General features: G+C 39.7%; 1 protein-coding gene across 1 annotated transcript; it reads left to right on the top strand.

The window, feature by feature from the left end:
• The first annotated feature begins 7,738 nt into the window (after nucleotides 1-7,738).
• kcnj2a (potassium inwardly rectifying channel subfamily J member 2a) lies at nucleotides 7,739-12,106 on the top strand. The gene is made up of 2 exons (XM_012862821.3): nucleotides 7,739-7,898; nucleotides 9,512-12,106. Exon 2 carries the CDS (start codon nucleotides 9,740-9,742, stop codon nucleotides 11,021-11,023), a length of 1,284 nt encoding a protein of 427 aa, XP_012718275.2. The 5' UTR covers nucleotides 7,739-7,898; nucleotides 9,512-9,739; the 3' UTR covers nucleotides 11,024-12,106.
• The last annotated feature ends 10,453 nt before the right edge of the window (nucleotides 12,107-22,559 follow it).

Here is a 22,559-nt window from a genome sequence, read left to right as displayed (position 1 = left end):
GATGTGCCCCTGGGCAAGGCCCATAACCCTAAATTGCCTACTGAGCTGCGTATTGGTGTATGAATGTGTGTGCGTTAGTGAGTGCGATTGGGTGAATGTGGCTCTACTGTACAGTGCATTGGGTGGTCAGTATGACTGAAAAGCGCTATATAAGTTCAGTCCATCTACCATTTGATTGTTGAAATGCCAATAAAGAGCTTGCCATTGATTATTCAAAAGTGTTTGATTAATTTCTAACACACATTGTTTTTAATAACATGTAAATAAAAGCACATGTAATTTTTTAATGGATTATCCTTTTACATGTTTATCATCTTTTGAGAGATGTATGCTTTTTTTCCTGTCAGTTGAGTGGCCCTAATTTTAAACCATAATCTGAAACAGGTATGCATAATTCTGTTCTTTACTGTACAATGGATGCTAAAAAAAAATGTCCCTGATGTCTTGTTATTTTCTCCTTTTTGTTGGATGTTCCTTCACCTCAGTATTATTTACATTCAGCATTAAAGCAGCTAGAGAATAGCAAGTGACCAGAAAGGCAACAGCACACAACCAGAAATCAGATGATGACGTTCCCCAAAGCACTCAAAAAAAAAAAAATGCAATAAAGGAAAACAGAGCTCAGATCATAAGGTGCATGTGAGCCAGACCAGAGCAGCCAGAAGCAGGACATTATATTCTTTATTTTATGCAATGAGGTCAGATTTACAATTGATTCCGCTGCTCATAAACATTTTTATAAATTATAAAACCACACTTTATGAAAAATGGCATGTTATTTTGTACGTTTTACTTGTGTTTTGTGTTACATTATAATCTATAACCTCACACAAATATAAAAAAGAAACGGATGATGGTTTGCATCAGAATAGTATTCAACTGGTGTCATGTTTAGAAAATATGAGTGGTTTTAAGGAATACATGAGTTTATTTGTTTGCATCTTAACGCCCACTAATCATCTGAGATTGATTTAAATTCTTGTTCAGGAATCAAAGCACTAAGCTGGAAGGTCATGTCGACGTCAAACAACCAGACACAACCTTGATCTTTGTTTTGCACATTTTTATAATTAGTTTAAAACATCAGTGAAGAGCTTGTGATGTTACACAGGGCCGGCTTAGTGACACGATCATGTTATATTTATTTGTTTCATCTGTCTACCAGTTCAGGAGACCACATATTTTCCGCCAACACATCTTCATTTGAAAAATGTTGAAAAATTATTGGAAGTATCAAGGTTTGACACTTTGCATTCCAATATATAGGAATTAACAGGAATTTATGAGGAGAAATGGGAATAAAACTTTAACTGGTATTTTAGATAAATTTGGGGAAAATATTTTAGCATAATTGGGACTAAAACAACCATGAGGCATGAGGTGGTGCCCATCACAGAGGCAAAACATCATTACAAAACAACAATTTCATGCAGAAGAAACACACATTTCCAAATTGTTCTAAGGGTACAAAGTCAAACAAATTTAGGTTGCAAAAAAGAGAAATTAAGTAAGAGACGTCCATATCATTAAGCAAGGGGCATATACAAACAAGCAATAGGAAAAAAGATTTTCAATGTAAGTTTTCAGGTGGGATATTTCCACAGCTGCAAAATGAAACTAATTGTTCAGTGCATGATGAGGATTAGTTTGATCATGGTGACATTTATAGAATTGCAATCAATAACACTGCTGATTAATATGTTCTCTTGCACTTCCAACACTGTAGTTTGTACTGGAATCCCACACTGCCAAGCGCAGGTCCGCAGGCTGCTTGCAGCAGGAGATGATCGGCAGTACGACAAACATCCAAGGATCATCAGAGGCTTGGATCAGATCTGTAGGACAGGTGTGGGTCATAAACGTAGGGCTGGACAGGGCAGACAGACCCGAAGGACTAGGCAAGGCTCGTAGTGGTGAGATCAGTCCAGGTTATGTCCAGAATAGAGAGGGCAGCGTGGCTGTTCGACAGGGGCATGGCAAAACTCAAATGGCAAAAAAAAAAAACGTGGAGACTTGTTCAAATTTAGAACCCAGAACCAGGCAGGGAATGACAGCGGCCATCTACTGGCTTAAGACGTCCAGTGATCTGGCACTGCCTGTGTGCTGAAGTCTGTATTCGTTATTCATCAGTGAGGTAAAAACAGAACCTAGTCCCTGAAAAGACAAATAGGCAGTAAGGGATTTTAGATTTGCAACAATGAACACAAACTAAGAGCAAACTGCAGTAGCAGTTTTTAAAGACTTCTTTTTCCTCTCTTCGGTAAAGATGCTTTTTGATTGTGTCTCATATTTCGTACAAGACATGTCAAGCCTGTGTTCAACAAGATGACTAAAGCTGCTCTTCTCATGATGAGCAGCAGACGGTCCTGCACAAATATAGATGATTTTGGTTTGCAAACGTAAATGTTTAGGTGAAGATGCTGTTAGCAGGTGGAAATTATTTTTTTAAATTCACTGTTAAAGTCACGTTTGGGGTAAGAGAAGAAGCTGGGACTGCAGCAAGTGGTGGGATCAATGCTGAATCAGTTACAGTTTACATTCCTGTAAGGATTTCCATCTTGTTGTCTCTCTCTCTTTCTTTTTGATGCTTCCATCATTCTCTGTTCACCACTTCAAAACATCCTGCCAGCAGCGAAAACAGAGGCATGCTGAAATGCACTCATTGTGCACATACTGATCAAGAACACCTTCAGAGGGCAAAAAGAATTATGAAGCTGAGCTGATATTGAAAACCTTTATAGGGAAAATTGCTGAACTGAAACACGATTGAATAAAACACCATAGCCAAATTGCCATTGTAACAAGTAAAAGAAAACAAAGTGAACAAAAATAAGTTATAACAATTATTCTGCAACTGTTACACCTAAAAGAAAATATTTCAGAATCAGCTTTTTTGCCAGATATGTGTACATATACGAGGACTTTGCATTGTAAAATTCTCATGATATGGCTGCTTATACAATAAAATCAAACACAGTCTGAAGTACAGAAAATACATATTACAGTTTAGGTGGCATTTGTTGGCCTGACAGCTCTTGGAAAATACTTGCCCTAATGTCTCCTGTCTGGTGGCAGCAACTGGGACAGGTTGTATGAAGAGTCTTTTCTAATTGTTCCAGCTTTCCTGCAGCAGCAGGAAGAGCGTAGCAGACAGCCAATCATCTTAAGTGATTCCATCTATCTCACAGTGCATCTGGAAAACCACAAACGGAGGGCAGCAACACAATAGACGGCCGCCACCAAAGTTTTGAGGGATGTTATTTTGTCTGAGGACTCGGAGGAAGTCCTCTTCACCAGATCTGCTGTGCTCACACACCAGGTCAAACCCTCTGGGATGCAGTCTCCCAGAAAACAGAAGTTCAGCACCCTCTTCACCCTGAACCCTTTGATATGTATCACCGGGACGTTTTTTTCTGAAATCCACAGCTAGCTTTCCAGTCCGTGGTAGTGTTCAGGAGGAGCCTGTCAAGAGTAGAAGAAATTTGCATTTGTATTTATATTTAGAAATTAAAAGAATGGCACACACAATGAAAACCTCTACATACAGATATATGTAGCTATATCAATGACAACATACATCGTCACTGAAATAGAGATTTGGCATTGTAAAATTGAGCATTGAAAACTAAAACACTGAAATAAATCATCCCATAAAACATCTTTTTTTTTCCAGCATTGTGTTGTTTAATGTCATCTGATTTAGTTCAACACAAATCTACTTACTAAACAAAGCCAACAACACACATTAAAGCTAGTGAAAGCAGCCAAAACTGCTCACACACAGAAAAATGCAGACAGTTCATATTTGTACCTGAATTCAGCTTGTTTGTGTCTCAGTGTGGCAATTTTTTTGGCTTTTTGCTGCACCCTGTGCCCCAGGGTTGTAATATCGCAGTCTGCTGGTGGAAATTCACTGTTGCAGGAGAGTAAGTTGATGGAAATATTATAATATAAAATTTCAGATTACATGTAAACACACACTATTAAGATTGACATAGATAAAGCATTTTTCTTGAATATATTTGGATAATATTTACCCCCTCTTCAGGTTGAAATCGGATTTTGTCGGGTCGGCCGTTCATACTACTATTAAATGCGTCCGCCATCAGACTACTGTCTGAATTCAAGACCGCAGAGCTACCCGCATGTGCAGATAACGGAAGGAGACATTACACAGCAGCGCTATGTTTACAGAAGTAATGGTGAATGTAATTGTTTCTAGGAGTCTTTAATATAGTTTTAATAAAAGAAACCCTCGACAAAATTACAAAAGCGCAGATACCGACCGGTGTCTCTCCTTGTTATTATTAGGAAGCTGTTGAGCAATGGGAGCCGACTATATTAAAACATCATACGGAGATGAAGTAAGGTAAGGAGAAAGCAGCACAGATATTAACAACGGCCTCTTATGGAGCACCAACTGCTACTACTGTGTGTGGATGTGTTGTTGGAGCAAAGAGAATGATGTGACCCTGCAGCCACTCTGTTTAACTGAAACTTTCCAAAATGCCAGTTTCACTATCTTTTCATTTCCCCCTCAGTCACCCGGTGGCACAAAAAAAATGGCCTCCGTTGGACACTTTGATCCATGAAACCTATATTTTGTGTCTGGTTAGTCACAAAGTCATTTATAAGGAGGTGTAGGCAGGACGCTGGAGACTCACATTCTCCTCTTTTGTAGAGAAGGATGCTATTAAAAGTAGAGATAAAGTCAGTGAAGAGAATGCATGCATAGCTCTCTTGGTCCTCCAGGTGAGAGAGAAGAGGGTGAGTAGCAACAGCAATAGCATTCTCAGGATACCAATAAATTATCTAACCAATTTGGTATGCAGTAAGGTTCTTTATTTTATCTTGAACTCTTGTTCTGATGATGATACTGGACTAATTTCTTTATGGGGCTAGAAGGGATCAGCTTTGACTTCGCTTAACCGATTACCTAATTCACCAGCCGTGAAGTAGCTGGAGCAAGACGACCTATAAAACAATAATGAGCCAAATATTACCAAAACTTTGAGCAAATAAAACTAACTATATCTCATTCGGATTCCTTGGCTGCAGCTTCTTGTAAATAAAGAGTGACTTCACATTTGGTCCGGAGCCCTGGTTTGCTTTTTTTTTTAAAAAAAATGAATATTTTCTAACAACAGATGCTGCCAGAAGACCAGTGTTTCAGTTTTCCAGGTCTGTCTGACCTCTCCGAGCAAACAGTGATGCAACAATGAGTAGCTCACATGCGCTGGGTCCTGCTAATGTACTGAAAAACTGACCTCAGTCTGGAAGGAAACGTTTCTCCCAAATAACAGAAGGATGTTTAATCATCAGTGGTGATTGTCTTCAATTAGTTTTGCACGTGCTTTGTAAACAACCTGTTTTTGTCACCAGACTTTGAGGTTGCGCCGCTTTGTTGTCTGAAACCAGTCGAGCCGAACGTGATGAGCAGACCCAAAAGGTCGGTGTGGATTTCTGAAGTTTATGCTGGAGCCGGTTAAAAACAAAGAACAGCACAGCAGATGGATGTTTTTGCTACTGTAAGCAGAGATAAATCTGTTTTATTTCGTGCATTCAGGGTTTAGCACGGCTAACAGAGATGTTGGACCTAAAGATTTCTGCCCCAGATCTCTGTTGTTCTTATCATTTTGGACACCTTCAGCTAAGTACTAGGTGATTTTGGGACTGCATCTTTAGGATAATGTGGCTGTAGGGGAGGAAACAAGATTTTCTTTTATTTAATTTTAACCTTTATGGCTCTGGATGTATGTTTAGAATCATTGTCCTGCTCCATCTCAGTCAAAGATCTTCTGCGGCCTCTAACAGGTTTTCTTCAAGGATTGACCTGTTTTTAGCTCTCTCCATCTTCCCAATAGCAAGAGTAAACAACATATGGTGTATGCAGATTATATAAGAATATTGTAAATACCTTTTTCCACCACTATTTGCTCCTTTTATTATTTTTTTTAAATGAAATAGCTTTGACCAAAGACACATAAAAGTACAAATAGGTGCATTTTATTTGTTGATATTCATACACATCTGGGTTTTGATGAAAAAGAGGTGGGAAACCCTTAAGAAACAAAATTTTAGTTTGCAACTAGCTCTTATTTAAACATTTCCAGCTGCTCTCTCTCTCTTTCTCTCTCTCTCTCTCTCTCTCTCTCTCTCTCTCTCTCTCTCTCTCTCTCTCTCTCCTTTTACATATTTGTGTTTTTTAGACATAGTGATGAATACAGCCATAATTAGCTAAAAGGAACAAGAAAGCCGAAAAGGAAAGTTTGCAACAACGGTGATCGTCTTTAAAACCCTAGAACCCCAGATATGCACTAGGACTGTACTTATTGCATGATTCATCCCTCAGTATGTGTTTACACATCTTAATCCTCTAGATGCTGCTGCTGCTGCAGCCTGAAAATTCCGACTGAGAATCCTCCTCCTGTTTCATGCAGTGCTCACACTTCAGAGCGTGCGTGTGTGTTGTTGTATTTACAGCTGAGCAAGAGCATTTTTTGCTCATTTTACTATTAAAGTGAGGACTTTGATGCAAAGTGAGGACCTTCTTTTAGGGCCTCACTTTTTTTTTACTGGGCTAGGGGTTTGGGTTAGCACCAAGGTGTCAGTTAGGTTTAGGGTTTGGTATATACAGGTAAAGGTTAGGGTTAGGGCATAGAAAGGCTTGGAAATGAATTGAAGTCTATGAAAGTCAAAGCACGGTCCTCACTTTGTATTCGTGTGTGCGTGTGTGTCCGTGGGAGAAAAATCCCTGGTTAAATCCAGCCTCCAGTCCTCCACCTTGTGGTCCACACGCAGCACTAGATCGCCGCACGCATTGCTGGAAATTGAGCATGGAAAACAAACACACACACACACACACACACACACACACACACACACACACACACACACACACACACACACACACACACACACACACACACACACACACACACACACTGACACAGGTGGTTTGGGCTAAATATATGTGCTGCTATAAATAAATCCGACCTAAAACTAGCCTGACATGGGGGGAAAAAAATCAAGGCTGTGTGTGTGAAAAAAACATGAAGCCTGTGGGGTTAATGTTTGTGATGAATTAGTGAGCAGGAAGAATGGTTCAGCTGGAAGACAACATGGTTAAGGGCTGACCTTAAATTACAGGGCAACAGATGCACAGTCTAAACATCTGAAGCAACCCGATAGCTCAGTGGAGAAAGACAGTCATATCATAATGCAGGCATGTATTGAGTGAGTCAGTCTTTCCGACAGAACACTTTTTCCAAAGCCCAATTTGAACAAACCAGAACTGAAAATAGAAAATAAATCGCCAAAAAATTATATCTTGTTTGTTACCTGTATTTGACATATTAATTTTAATAAATGAGTTTCTATTATGACAAAGGAACAACAGCTGTGCTTTTCCATGTTAAATTCGTGTTAACAAAATAACCAACAGGTGGTGTTGCCCGGCTTTTAAAGCCTGCTCTCCTGGTAATTATTCTCTTCTCTCGGTTTCCTTTAAACCCCTGATTTGGGTTTAATTTGTCGTCGCCTAATTTGCTTCCCTTTCCGCGCTGCGTCCGGCACACATGAGCGGTGTCGGTCAAACGTGAAAACACGGTCACTCAGCCCTGCTGCGCCACGGTGCGCGCTCCCCCGGTCCCCGTCTGTCATTGGCCGGGCGCGAAGCGGAGGGGGCGGGACGCGGCGGTGCAGGCGGTTTAAAAACGCTTTGTGGGGACTCAGCGCGAAGCACATTATCAGTACCGGTCCTCCAGAGACATGCGGGACTTTTCAACTCGTTAGTGCCAAAGTAAATAACAAGCGGAGTGGATAAACGGAGGCCCCCAGGAGCGTCTGGATTATATTTCACAGAACTTGGTCCAAGGCGGTCCGCGGATGAGCAACAGGTAGGAGAAATTCACTGCGCACAGACAGAGCAACTGCTTTTTGTTTAATTACAATGCGATGCCTAAATAACAGGGTAAATAGTCAGAGTAGTTTTAGTTTAATACGCCGCTGGCTTTAATGCGCTCAGCTGTTTCTCGATGACGCTCAGGCTTCCTTCCTTTTAGACGTCAACTGCGCGGTCATGTCTTTCAACCAGCCCGCCAATTTTTTATATATATACATATATATAAATATATATATTTCTATTGATCACTCACTTCTTATTTATGGGTGAAATTAACACGTGGCTCTGTGTGTGCGGGATTGCATCCGATTACAGCTCATTTTTCACCCCTGCACCTGTTAAAGTCTGTCCTCGGCGTTTCTCTTCGGACACATACTCACCAGTAATAAACGTTTAAAATAATGTACAATTAGTATTGACTTGATCAGGGAGTATTATGCAAGTTCCTAACACTCTTTATGTAAAATCAATCAGACCCAAATATGGGGGGAAAAAAATCTTAGATTTGCATGCATTTAATTCATCCTCAAGAAGGGTTAAAGCGATAATAAGCAGCCAACTGTAAAATTTTAGAGATCTTCTATTAAACAGTGCTGCCTGCAATGCATTTTGCCGTGTGCATGCACATTAAATTGCATTTAAATTGCCCACTGACATCTTATCCAGCTGCAGCTTTTGATGTTTAACCCTGCAGAGAAGTTGCATCAGCCAGCCTTGTTTTCCGCAGATGTGAAACTTAACTATGAATCAGCAGTAGTTATGTAGGCTACAGTCTATAAGTAAGGTACCCGCCTACATCTGAAGAAGTTTCTAGTTTTCTCTATCTGCTTCCTTTTCAACTTGGTTACCATGAAGCCGAGAGAAAATCTGTACGAGTGCAACTGGCCGATTAGGACTTTGTTGCCAGGACAGCCATACCTAATGAGAGATGCTTTGGTTCTGCTGGGAGAACCAGCAGAACTCCCAGCGGGAGTTTGTTGTGAGTCAACAAACTGTGCATCATAGCTGGAGCTCATGCTTCTCCCCCAAAGAGCAAGTGCACAAACCTCGAGAGTGACATAAGGTCATGTGTAAACTTCTGAAAGCTCACAAAAAGTGCAGCTGTGGATGCCGGCTAGACACACGCTTTATAAATCTTACTGGTCATGCACAAAATGTAATCCATCCACAGTAATTTGCAAAATCATTAGCATTATAAGGTATTTATAGTGTGACTTTAAAAAAAAAGAAGTTGTATTTTGTTGCATAATCTGCCCAAGGTGACCGAGAATGATACAGATATGTGAGATGTAGGAGAAAAAAAAAAAAAAAAAACAATCAAACCTGCAGATGCCATAAAAGCACTGTATCTCTTGAGCTAGACATGGTCAGGTCATTAGGGGCAGCCAAGAAAAATAAGACAGCTTTGTAAATGGACAATAACTGGACTTAAGTGCAATTAATGTGCAATCTCTCTCAGTGCAAACTCAAATGTCAACTTGTGTTAAATAAAAACAAATCCATGTCTGATGATGTAATCATGTTTTATGTTTTAGCTTTTTTGGGTTAAATGATTCTCTTGTACCTGGCTTATCTAACAGACCTCTCCGTTTCCCTGTGCTTCTGCAGCAGATGATGTTGAAGAGGTCCAATCCCCAAATGAAAGAGGAGTGACCACTTCATCCTCCTCCTGTTGCACTTCAAACCTGAGGCGTCACTCCTGCCGCCTCGATTTGCCACCATTTCCTCCCTTAGTTGGTCCCCCCAAGCGTTTCAAAACTGTTTCTCCAACGCTTTTTCCAGAAACTCAGACTGTTTTCTAAAGCAGAAGCAGCACAGCCCTCCCAGATTGAGGTGATGGGAAGTGTGCGAGCCAGCCGCTACAGCACCGTGTCATCAGAAGAGGACAGCATGAAGCTCGCCGCCACGGGGGTACCAAACGGCTACGGCAACGGCAAGACTAAGGTGCAAACGAGGCACCAGCCGCAGAGCCGTTTCGTGAAGAAGGACGGTCACTGCAATGTGCAGTTCATCAACGTGAGCGAGAAAGGTCAGCGCTACCTGGCCGACATTTTCACTACATGTGTGGACATCCGCTGGAGGTGGATGTTCCTCATCTTCTGTCTCGCCTTCCTCCTGTCATGGTTGTTCTTTGGCTGCATCTTCTGGCTGTTGGCCATCTTTCACGGGGACTTGGAAAGTGGTACCAAGATGTGCATCTCCAACGTGAGCAGCTTCACGGCTGCCTTCCTGTTCTCCATTGAGACTCAGACTACCATTGGCTATGGCTACAGATACGTGACAGAGGAATGCCCCGTCGCCGTCTTCATGGTGGTTTTCCAAAGCATCGTCGGCTGCATCATTGACGCCTTTATCATTGGCGCGGTCATGGCCAAAATGGCAAAACCCAAAAAGAGAAACGAAACTCTGGTGTTTAGCCATAACGCCGCAGTGGCCATGAGGGACAACAAGCTCTGTCTGATGTGGCGCGTGGGCAACTTGCGGAAGAGCCACCTGGTTGAGGCACATGTTCGAGCTCAGCTTCTGAAATCCAGAACAACAGCGGAGGGCGAGTATATCCCTCTTGACCAAATGGACATAGATGTGGGCTTTGACAGTGGAGTTGACCGAATCTTTCTGGTCACCCCGATCACCATCGTCCATGAGATCAATGAGGACAGCCCCTTTTACAACATGAGCAAGCGAGATATTGAGAACTCAGACTTTGAAATCGTGGTGATCCTCGAGGGCATGGTGGAGGCAACAGCCATGACCACGCAGTGCCGCAGTTCCTACATCGCCAGTGAGATCCTTTGGGGCCACCGCTTCGAGCCTGTGCTCTTCGAGGAGAAGAACTACTACAAAGTGGACTACTCTCGCTTCCACAAGACGTACGAAGTGCTAAACACTCCCCTATGCAGCGCCAGAGATCTGGCGGAGAAGAAATACATCCTGTCTAACACCAATACTTTCTGCTATGAAAATGAGATGGCACTGGAAAAAAAGGAGGACACGGACGAGGGGAATGGGGGCAGCGTTGGTCCCGACGGCACCCAGATGGACAGCATCTCAGAGACTGAACACAGCCAAGCCGTGGTGCCGCTGGAGCCACGCCCTCTGAGGCGAGAATCAGAAATATGACGACTCAGACTTCACATGAGCGATTTAAAAGGAAGAAAAAAAAATCCCCTATCTACTCCGAAGGCTCGAGAAGCCATGCCAGGAACGAGGGGAAGCCAAGCGGTACTGCTGTGGGAAGCCGTAAAAGGTTCAGGGCTCTATGTAAGGGTCTGTCTTAAGTTTGACTACAGACAGTATGACGAAACAAAGCACTATGAAGCATGTGGTCAATGCTGAACTAATTCTCCTCCAAGAACTCACCACTAACGTGCGCTCAGTCTCTGCGAAGAGGAAGCAGGTTGTTGTAATGACCTCAGAAGTAAAGAAACGTACCCGGTGTGTCCTGTTTAGCACGAAAAAAGGCGCTTTTCTGAGTTTTCTTTTGATTTTTTTTTTTAGTGCTGCTACCGAATAGAGAAGTTACACACATCTCTTTCATTTTGACACTTTTACCTAGAACCAAAGAGTAAAGAAAGTCGGAACAAAGAAGGTACAAAGCAGAGTATTTGTTCATGAGCTGGTCTCAGAGCAAGGAGATGTCACAGATCACCGTCTCTATATGCAATAATAAAAATAAAAAAATGACACGATATGACATGACTTTGCTGATTCCCTGAGCTTTGTTTTACAGCAGCTGGTCATAACATCTGCTAGTAGCTGCTCAGACCAACTGAAACCTCTGAGCAGAGCTGTGTTATTCACTCCAAACTGACAAGAAATCATTAATTTAAAGAGAATTAAAGTGTTTAATTATGTGGGGGTGTGAATGTTCGAAAAGAAGTGCTGCTATGATGTTGCTTCTGTTGTTTTCTTCTTTGCAATTTGTTACAGACAAATGCCAAAGAGTATTATCATAGTTATTTTTTCCTTAAACCAACACCTGATTAGATTTGGTACAGAGTATAATATTTTAGGGAGTTTTAATACTATTTGTTTTTAAAGAATGTGTGTACAGTTTCTTTTATTATTTTTCTTTTTTTTTTTCGTTACAGTGATCATCCTTAACTTGAGCCACTTCATCAAGCCTTAATCTGAGCGGTCAGAATGAGGAAATTATTTTCTTTTTTTTAATTTAGTTTCCAGAACTAAAATAATGTTTTTTTTTTAAATGATTCTTTTCACTATTCTACGCTTCAACTTGAATCAAAAATGTTGATTACTAAAGACAAACGTGCTTCATAGGTTTTGAAATATAATGAAGCAATGTCAGAAGACATCAGAAATCGCAATCTCTGAATGAAGATTGTGTCATAACCTCTAACTGAATCCACTTCTTAGTGCTGTGAGAAGACTACAGATGACCTTTCAATATCAACACTACCTGAGTCTTCATTCTCTGTTGAGAATATACGTTCAAAGTCAAGTGTACTGTAAATCCCAGCACGCAAAGGTCTGTTGCACAAAGGAAAACATGTTAATATCATATATGTTTTGTTTAAAAAAAAAAAAAAACAGACGGAAAGCCGCTTGGCTCCACATGTAAATACTTCTCCTCCCTTGTTTTTTAGCAGTCTTCCAAATGTACTGCAAAGTCACAGAATGTACAGATTTTTGTATTATTGTTATTATTATTATTATTATTATTATTGTTGTATATTATATTGCTATTTTTCAATAAAATGTCAATGGACAAATGGAATCAGTGTTGTCATCAATAATTTCTCTCATTTCCTTTATCAGTTTATTTTCATAGGCACAAGTGTTCAGTGTCAACAAATATCCAACACTTTTATTTACATAAGATAATAGCATATTAGGTTTAAAATACAACACAGAGTAAAAACATACGACTCAGCATTAGAAAACAAATAAAAAAAACTGCAACAAATTATATTCATTAAAATGCATCACAATTTCACAAAGCTTTCACTAAAATAAATTCTGCATACCCTCGCAAATACAATAAAAGATAAAAGCCATGAAAGAGGATTGCAGAAACTAATTTAGCATAGCATGCCCTATTTAGTCAACAGCTACTGAAGACAGATCCGTTCTTAAATGACATTTCAACGAAAGGTGAATTCATGACATGGCATGAAGAAAACGATTCAACAATTAACCCCTGCATACACACTTTGCCCCTGGAAAGCTTTATACATAAGGTTTCAACCTAAATGCTCCATAAGTTATTGAACCAGACAATCTTAGAAAGATCACTGAGAGCCGAAGGAGCATGTTCATGTTAGTGTAGGGAAAAATCTATTTGCGGTTTGAAAATTTTATTAAGCTTTCAAGTTTCATCATGTTTGGTTTCTTAAGGAATGGGAGTGCCTATCTGTTCAAGATGTTAATCACCTGATTAATCTATTAGCTGTAGTGTCTTAGTGACCAACAGATTAAACTGGTATTAAAAGCAGAAAAAACAAACAAATTGAGTGCATGAAAAAGTTGCACTTGAAACGGTCGTTTCTAATTAGTCAAAAGCTTTCCAAAATTGGAGTGCAACTCTTATTAATATTTTGTAATGTTTGTCAAATTTATCTGGGAATCCAAAATAACCTGAAGAGGTTTTACTTCTCAAATATTTTTGATAATAGGCCCATTGTTTTTTGTTTAAATATTTTTTGTTAAATAAACCCTTGAAAAAAAAAACAAATTCACACAGTTCTGATCACATTTAACGTAAGACACAGTCTCTTACACAATTGCAAGGTCTTTGTCAGCTACAAATAAAATAGCTTCATCACTAAACATGGTTAATATAATTAAATTTTTATTGATGAAATCATCAATAAAAAAATAAAAAAGTAAATCATATTGTTACAAAATAACAATTTGGCCAGAAAAAAACATTTCCAAATGTCAGTTTTCCACAACATGAAATGTAAGCATTAGTTTCACATTAAACATTGTCATAAAGCATGTGTTTTTTTTCATGAGTACTCTAATGAGTAAATATTGACATTTTCTAAATGTCTAAGTCCCTTTCAATGATAGTCTAAGTAATTAAAATATATTTTTCCACATAACAAAGCAGGACTTCCATCTTGTGCATGCAAAATTCAACTTTGCGGAGGGGATGATTTATTATTACAGCCAGGGTGTATCGTCAATTATGAGCAACATTGATTCTGTTTAAAGAAAAATATTTTTGTGCAATAATTTACAGTCTATCACAACCATTAAAGATTACATATCAATATATATTTCTTACTAATTTTTTATAAATGCTATTTTTAGCTTTAATACTCCCCACACATAACACATATTTATTACTTTTATTAATTTAATAACCTTAAATACCACTTGAAAGGACTTTTTCTTTTTAGGATGAAATAGAGTCATTGTTTTTTCATTTGATGATAAATTGGAATATTTTCTGTGGGTATTATCCAAGATATAGAGCATGTAAAATGTTTTATTTAAAGTTATGGTTGATAAGCCTGTTCAGATACCCGTTTGTTATACTGGGTAAAATCATCCTTCCAACCGGAAAGTAGTTAGTACATTATGTATTCATAAAAAGCAGGTTAAAAAAATAATTGTCTGTGGAAGCTGCAGGTCTGTAAAAACCGAAGAGTTTTGTTCCTGCTCCCACCCATAGACATTATATACTCACCCCCTCTGTCCCTCAGGTTCTGGGGGAATCGCCTTATCGATTAGTTGTCCCACATGCCAATCATTCTGAAGCCCTCATGTAACACCAGGTTGCCTGCTCCTTCCTTCCTAGTTTCTGCTTGCTGGCTGTGTATGCGCACTTGTGGTGTTTATGTATCCGGTTAGCTTTGTGGCTAGGTTAACGGTTAGCTTTGTGGTTAGCTCCACTGCCTAAGATGGTCTTGTGCATTTGTGTAAGGGGCTTGGAGAAACTTCTGTAAAAATCAACGATCCTAGCTTTAAGAACAATTCAATTTGTGAGTAAAAGTTTAGTTGCAATTAAAAACAATAAAGTCTTCATCTGGGCTTGCAAGCTAAATATGTGCCACTTCTTTAATTGTGGTTGGGGTTGCACAAAATTAACCACAGGGTCTGCAAGTGGCCCCTCGGTTGCACTTTTGACATTTATGTGTATATATTAGGTGCTTTTCTTAAAGCTCTTTAGAGAAACCACTCAAAACTTCATCACCAAGATGAAAAAAACTTTTGAAGAACAGATCCAGGCCACATTTTTCCTACTAACATCTATGAAAAGATAAAGTGCATTTTTCATTGCATAACCCCCTAAAACTTTACTTGTGACATAGTTCTTCTCATGAGCAGTGAGCTGCAGAGATCGTACTGATGAGCACTGTGACACTAACCAGAAGGCTCGGCTACCTTTACACTGTGCAGGAGGGATTAACACCCTCTTTTTTTTCTTCTTCTGCTTCCAGAAATGCGTCACCTTCATCTTTCTCCCATTCCACCTTATACTGTTTCTGTCGTCTTTTTTCCGGAGTTATGTAATGACTGCATCAGAGCCCTACAGTGATGAAGGCGGACAATAAAGTAGAGAGCAGAGTTGATATCTACATTTAATATTGAGGGTAAAAGAACAATTTCTGTTCATTATTTAGGGCATTATTGTTAAGGTCCTTGGGTGTTTGAGTTTTGGTTTGTTTTTGGGCTTTGATCACTTCTGAGTTCTTTATTATTGTTGTGCCTCTTTAGCCCAAAGTGGTTTAGGAGAAATTTCCACGTGAAATTACATACCTGATATAAATCAAGCACAGCTTCACAACCATAAAGTGTAATTGCTAACTTTTGGTACATGTATGAAGCTAAGGCAATATATATATATATATATATATATATATATATATATATATATATATATATATATATATAAATATATATAAATATATATATATATATATAAATATATATATATATATATATTTTTTTTTTTTTTTTTTTCTAGTAGAACCACTATTACAAATGTCAATGTGTCTGATTTCTAGGTGAACAAAAAATGAAATAATATTTTTTTTTTGAGCCTCACCTAAATTTCTTTCAAAGTCAACATTGTAAAACACAATGAAAACTCTTTTGAAAAATATAGGTGAAGCTTCAGACTTCTTGGCTATAACTGCAGAAAAATCTGCACTGAATCGGCTAAAGCATATTTGTTTTAGAAAGGTTTTAGTGGGCAGTGTATTGGCAGTGTACATTTAGCCAAATGTACCAAAAGTTTGCCAAATGTGTTTTTCAACTCATAAAAGGGAATCGGGTCAAATAAAACTGCTGATTTCTATTGTAGAACTCCTTCTGCATATAGCAAAGCCTTTCGTCATAAGCAGGGATGGCTGGTATAAGTTGGCTAGTAGGGCTAAGCCCTCCCTGGTGTTTACAAAAAAAAATAAAAAAAATACCTAATAAACACAAATTAAAAATATAGACTATCGCATTTTGCCTAATTTACAACAAAACCGCTGCCAAACAGTTTTGAGAAAATCCCAGGGTCTTTCCATAGGGCTCATTTTTCACAACCCCGCTCATGTAATGTGTCTCTTGGTTCAGAAGGCTTGACAGACGTCTCGCCATGCCCCCTCAGTTTGCAGCTTATTGGGGCTGATTTTGTTCAACCCAGGCTCAGCCCAAGGCCACAATTTAGCCAACGAAGGCGAACATGTGGTAACGCGCATGTGGATGTGATTTGGTGTAGACAGAGTAGATACGATGGGCGAGCAAGATTAACATAAACAAGGTGGTATATTTATTTTCTCGCCCGTTTTTGTTAATGTCTAATGAAGAAAAACTGGAGCTGAAGAGGTCCGGGGGGGGGGGGGGGGGGGGGCATAGACCAAAGGATATTCACATCCAGCTAAAGGAAAAGCAGAAAAACCGGATTATTCTTTGTGACTTGGTTTCAGTGAGGAGTGCCTTACGGCAAGTATAGCGCAAGTATAGCTAGAAAATCTCTTTACTTCTTTCAAGTTGCATGCTTCTGCCAAGTCCTGGAGCACTCCAGAATGGGAGCGGGGTTTTCCTATCTCTGACTCTTATCAAGAACTTTCCTGAGAGTTTATCTGTGTTTTTGACCCTGGTCTTCCTTATAATGAGGCTGCTGTCTCCTTTCTACATGGTTTATGGTTATCAACCACCCTTTATTCTTCATTGAAGGGAGACAAGCTAAGGTTCCTTTGGCCCAAGCTGCAGCATTAAGATGTCGAAGGATTTGGAGGAGGGCTAGGAGAACTATGTTGAACATGTCCCAGTGCTATGTCAGATCTGACAATCATCGTCGTATTCCTGCTCCTGTTACCAGGCTGCACAGAAGGTGTGATTGTCCACAAAACACACGCCCCTCCGTGGGGACTGTAGGAAACTGGCTCCTCGCTTTGTGACCACTTCCCATCACCAAGTAGATTAATCCTGTGGCTGTCCACCTGCAGCTTCCACATACGATGAGGATTCACCCCATGTTCCACGTGTCCTGAGTCAAGCTTTCATCCAGTCTTGTTTCCTGTTAATTGTTCTGAGTGATTACACCTGTGGCAACTTTACTTGGAGTTGTTGCACCTGGGAGAAGCACTATTTATACCTGGCTCTCCCAGTGGGTAACCACCAGATTCTCGAAAGGTGAGTAGACCTTCCAAGCCTTCCTTGTTTTGCCTTCGTGGGATTGACCCTGATTGCTCTGAAGACTTCTGCCTGTTTGCCTCACCTATGTCAGATTCTCCAGTTTGGCCTGCTGATTCTGGACACCGGACCATTTCTGGTACCTCTGACCAAGCCTCTCTGCCTGATCCTCTGATTACCTCTACCTGTGTGTGTGTGTTTTGTGGACCAACACCTCAGACCTGGACATCACTCTCTGTCTCACCCTCAGGTACCTTTGCCTGCTTCTGATCATTGTATGACATCTTACTATTCTTTGGATTTCCCTAGCCCTGTTACACAGCTCTCTAGCTATCACCAGCCCAGAGAACAATCTCTAAGTGAACTATCAGCAAGCCTTTAGGACCCACTGCTTGGATTCTGTGCCTTTCCCTGGATTTAAGAAAGGTTAGTGGCTTCATCTCAGTGTGCACAACAAACCACTGTGTGGTTACCGTTCCAATGAAGACTTAATGTTGATAGTTTGCAGAGAACCAATCTACTCTGAGAGTATTTTAATGAACATAATGCATTGAACAAAATAAAAAATACCAAAAATTGAATTTTCCTCAAATCAGTGAGTTATAAACAAAAAATCAATTTCGAACAAAGAACATAACATCTTGCATCTATACCTATCTAGGAAGAGTTATTTACATGCAATATTGTTTCTCCACAGAAAATGAAAATGTAAATAACAGAACTCAAAGAAAAACTTATAAGTTTGCTGAGATGGAAGTTTGGCATCAATGCCAAGGCGCAACAGCAGATTTTTAGTTTAAAAGGTGAAGGACTTGTGTGAGTGCATGAGTTGGGTTATGTGTGACCTGTTCATCTTTTATATTCCAAATTTAGAGTAAATAAATCAGAATATTATTGAAAAGTTTAATTGTTTCAGTAACTCAGTTCATGAAGGGAAACACAAAATAGGGATTAACACAGACTAATAATGTTTTAAAGCCTTTATTTCTGTTAATTATAAAAAAAATGTCCATCTCCAGTTAATAAAAACACAGCATTTACAATTAGAATATTGCATCAAAAAGCATTTTTTTCATGCAGAAATGGGAGCTTAGTGAAAAGTATGTCTAAAGTATTTTAATCGAACATGACTGTTTCCTATTTTAAATACCAATGCTATTTTATTAAATCATTGCATTTTTTTGTTTGCAAATTTTTTTTTTCTTCGTAAACAAAGGTACTTTTTTTTTTTTCAAAACCAAAACTTGGCTTGATTTTATCAATGCAGGGTGGGAAAGTAAGGAGGCACTTTCCGGTCACACCATTTAATATTGCTTTTATTTATTGGATTATTAATATAAAGTTGAGCGCAGGAAAGGCCCATCCTGTTGGGAAGGAAGAATAGTAGCACATTGTTGAGGTGAGAGCAGAAACCCTTTCTGCTGTAGGTGAACGTCCGTTTCTATTGTGCTGCTCTTCTGACTCCCTGTTTATGTGAGAACAGTAACTATGTGTATCGGCTCAGTAAACATCCAAAAGCAAATGTTAAGTCAGCTTCCATTATTTCTGTGTAAATGCCTGACGTATCAAGAATCCAAGCTGATTACTTGTTTTATCACTATTTATTTGTGCTTCACACTCAATTGAGTCCCGTTCAAGATTTCAGAGCAGCAAGTGTAATTTAGAAGCAACAATGTAGAAGTAGCACACCCGGCCCAGCAATACAAACACAATCTGCGCTCCTGAACTATAACCGGAACCCATGGCCATTGAGGCTTCTGGGAAAGCTGCCGTTCAAACAGACTCAGCTACCCAGTAGACCTGTGATCCTTGGTGTTTTGTCTGCGCCTGTAGCAAAGTCTTCCTGCTTCACACGGACCCCTGCCTGCAGGCGACATCACATGAGGTGGATGGCTTGAAGAAGCTGAACAGCAACTTTTGGAGATTCAATGAGGTCACTGACTGATGACCCGTTTGAAGAGAAATAAATTCAAACCTCGTAATGCAAAATTATAGCATTACCTACCTCTTACTTTTGAACGGTGGCGAGTTAGGGAGTTCGTCCTGCAATTGGCAGGTTACTGGTTCAATCCCCTGCTCTGACTGTGTCCGTTGCTGTGTCCTTGGGCAAGACACTTCACCTGCATTGCCTGCTGGCAGTGGTCAGAGGGTCCAGTGGCACCAGTGCATGGCAGCCTCGCCTCTGTCAGTCTGCCCCAGGGCAGCTGTGGCTACTAACATAGCTCACCACCGTCAGGGTGTGAATGGGTGAATGACTAAACTGTAGTGTGAAGCGCTTTGGAGGTCACCAGACTGGTTAAAGCGCCATACAAGTACAAGCCATTTATCATTTTACTTAAAAAGACTCTTTGTTCTACTGCCCACTTAAGTTAAAAAGCTGAGTTTAATTATTTAAAACAGACCTTTCGTTTCCCAAAATAATACGCTTTTTTAAATCGTAAATGCTTCTGACAAACTGTTTTACCTCAATCACAAAAAATCAGTTTATTTGATTCCATCAACAGCAGACAATAACAAACACAAAAAGAAAACAACAAAAGGTCAAAAGAATGAAGTCCATGTTTGATAATATATGGTTTTCAGCCTCAACTCAGTGCCCTAAATGCGCACTGCCCATTAGAATCCAGTTCTAATGGGCAGAACAGTCCCATGTGAGGGCTCCTCTATGAAAATGTTCTGCTGCCATGAGGAGGTAACGTATTCAAACAGACGCAAACAGCAAAAGAAACCTTTGTGTGTTGAATGATATAGACCAGTCTAGTCAGAACAGGGACTGATTACAATGTTTTGTCTTGCAGGGCTAGACAGATTGTCATGCACAACGAGCATTTTTATAATTCTCAGATAGGCATCACAAAATATAATCCTCTTTTCAGTAAATCTTGTGTTTTTGTTTATATTATTTTTTACACATGTGCTAACATTTTTCTTGTAAATTAGAACTTGTGTTTCAACGAGACTACCTGTATAAATAAAGGTTTGATAATAATAATAAGCAATAATTTGCAGAGCCTTTTAAGTCTGCCAGCAGGAAAATTAACTTTTTAACAGGAGTCAGACAGCTGTAAAGAAGTTACCTGAGCCTGTGCTGCAAGTTCCACCTCTACTTAAAGCTCTAGTTGGTAATCCTGTTCAAAAACACTTTTCATTATACTGTGCAAAATTGTCCTTCCATCCTGGGAGGAACCAATACATTATGAATTCAGAAAATAGAACAAAAAAAATCAGCACGTTCCTTGCCAGTTTCCACTTCCTGGCTGTGCATGCACACTTCTAGTGTTTAGGTATACAGTTAGCTTAGGTGTTAACCATTTGTTGTGCTTTCACCATATACATTTAAAGTAGCTGAGAGTGGCAAGAAGCAAACTATCTTACAAGTTTGTGAGAAGACAAGGAAGGCCTCAGAAGAAAGAAATAAGACCAGTGTATTTAGGAGATTTTTTTCACGCGATCTCCCTGAGGAGTGGAAGAGCAGGTAAGATGGTCTTGTGCATGCCCAGTTATTCAAAATGGGACTTGGGTGTTTCTTACTTACGTTTCAGGAAAAATTGCCTTCTCTACCTTTAAGTGCCAATTCTCAGTGGACAAAAATCCTGAAGGTCTTCATTGGGCTCTATGATCTGTTTGAATGTGGCTGAATTGCAACAGATTTTGAAAACATCCTTCAATGTGAAGACAGTAATCAATCACCATGCGCGCCATCAACATTGCCACCCATCACTGCACCACTCATTGCCACCACTAGAGCACAAACCTCTTGACTTATGGAAGGCTGCAGCTACATTCTAGAAGATCAAGTCTGTCATATTTATTGTGTTAGTTGATGGACTAAAATGCAGACAAGAGCCTGGAAGCCACATGATGGAGTGAATGATAATTTTAAGAAAGAACAAAATGCCAAAGTTGCAGACTGTTTAGGTGGGGACAAGGACCAGGAAATACAAGGAGCAAACCAGAACAGGGGTAGCATAATGGAGGACCTGACAATGAGTGTGAGTGAGCTGGCTGAATAAATAGGAGAGGAGACAGAGGGAAAGGTAGGTGAGGTAATTAGCAGAGGGGACAAATATGAGGGTAATTTGGCTGAGGGGAGCAATGATATGACTGTGCCAGGAGGAAAACAGAACCTAACAATGGTCAATGAATACATATGACAAAATCACAGAGTCACAGACTGAACTGAACACAGCAGGCGGGATAATAAGTATCTAACTGGAATAAAAAGCAGAATATAAAATGAGGACAGGAAAGAACCGAATCAGACTAACGAACAATACTAAAATTGAACACACAAACGGAATTGCACAATCCCCAGGAACCTAAACACCTGGGGATTGTGACAAAGCCATGCTTACATGGTGCCAATGCATTTAATACCCCTTTTTTTTCCCATGATCTTGTCACAGTCCATGGGGTTTCCTATCTACATTTGTATAGGAAGTTTCTGGGCCTCTGCCATCAGTTTTATGCTTGCTATGTATGAGAAAACTCCAACAATACCTTAATGACTTAATTAAGTTACCAGCAGTGTAAGATGATGCTATATATACAAGGTCTTCTGATTGAACTCTGACACCTCTGCTTACATTGAAAATACTTTATTTCTGACATACAAAACAATAGTGCTATATTTAGTGTGATGCTAAATCTCTGTTCTACCTAATACCTCAATAATGCTAAGCAGTTGCCCCCTCTCCCACAGTGATGCCCCCCTCGGATTTGCTGCCACTACAATAATCAACCACAACCTTGCTGCACAAGTTTTGTGAATTTTCGAGACTCCCGCTTACACTGTATGCATTGTGTGCATGGAAGTCTGTTCTTATCAAGCTCCTGAATACCACACTAAGACCCTTGAAAGACCGTCCATGCCTAGGCAAATTTTCCTCCTGTAGTGCAGTTTTTATTGTGTATGAAGAAACGTCAGTATAGTATTTTCATCCAAAAAGATGATTGCCCTTAATAAAAGGTGGAAGTTTGATGTCAGATGGTATTTGTCTCTTTAAAAACCTGTTAAGGCTTCATTCAGACAGCCTCTGTCAGTTTTTATTGATGC

The sequence above is a fragment of the Fundulus heteroclitus genome, chromosome 10, assembly GCF_011125445.2.
Source record: "Fundulus heteroclitus isolate FHET01 chromosome 10, MU-UCD_Fhet_4.1, whole genome shotgun sequence".
In the NCBI taxonomy this organism is placed as follows: domain Eukaryota; kingdom Metazoa; phylum Chordata; class Actinopteri; order Cyprinodontiformes; family Fundulidae; genus Fundulus; species Fundulus heteroclitus.
This window is presented reverse-complemented; position numbering and strand designations above follow the sequence as displayed.

Coding starts and splice junctions, on each gene's coding strand:
- kcnj2a (XM_012862821.3), top strand. CDS start 9,740: ATGGGAAGTGTGCGAGCCAGCCGCTACAGCACCGTGTCATCAGAAGAG.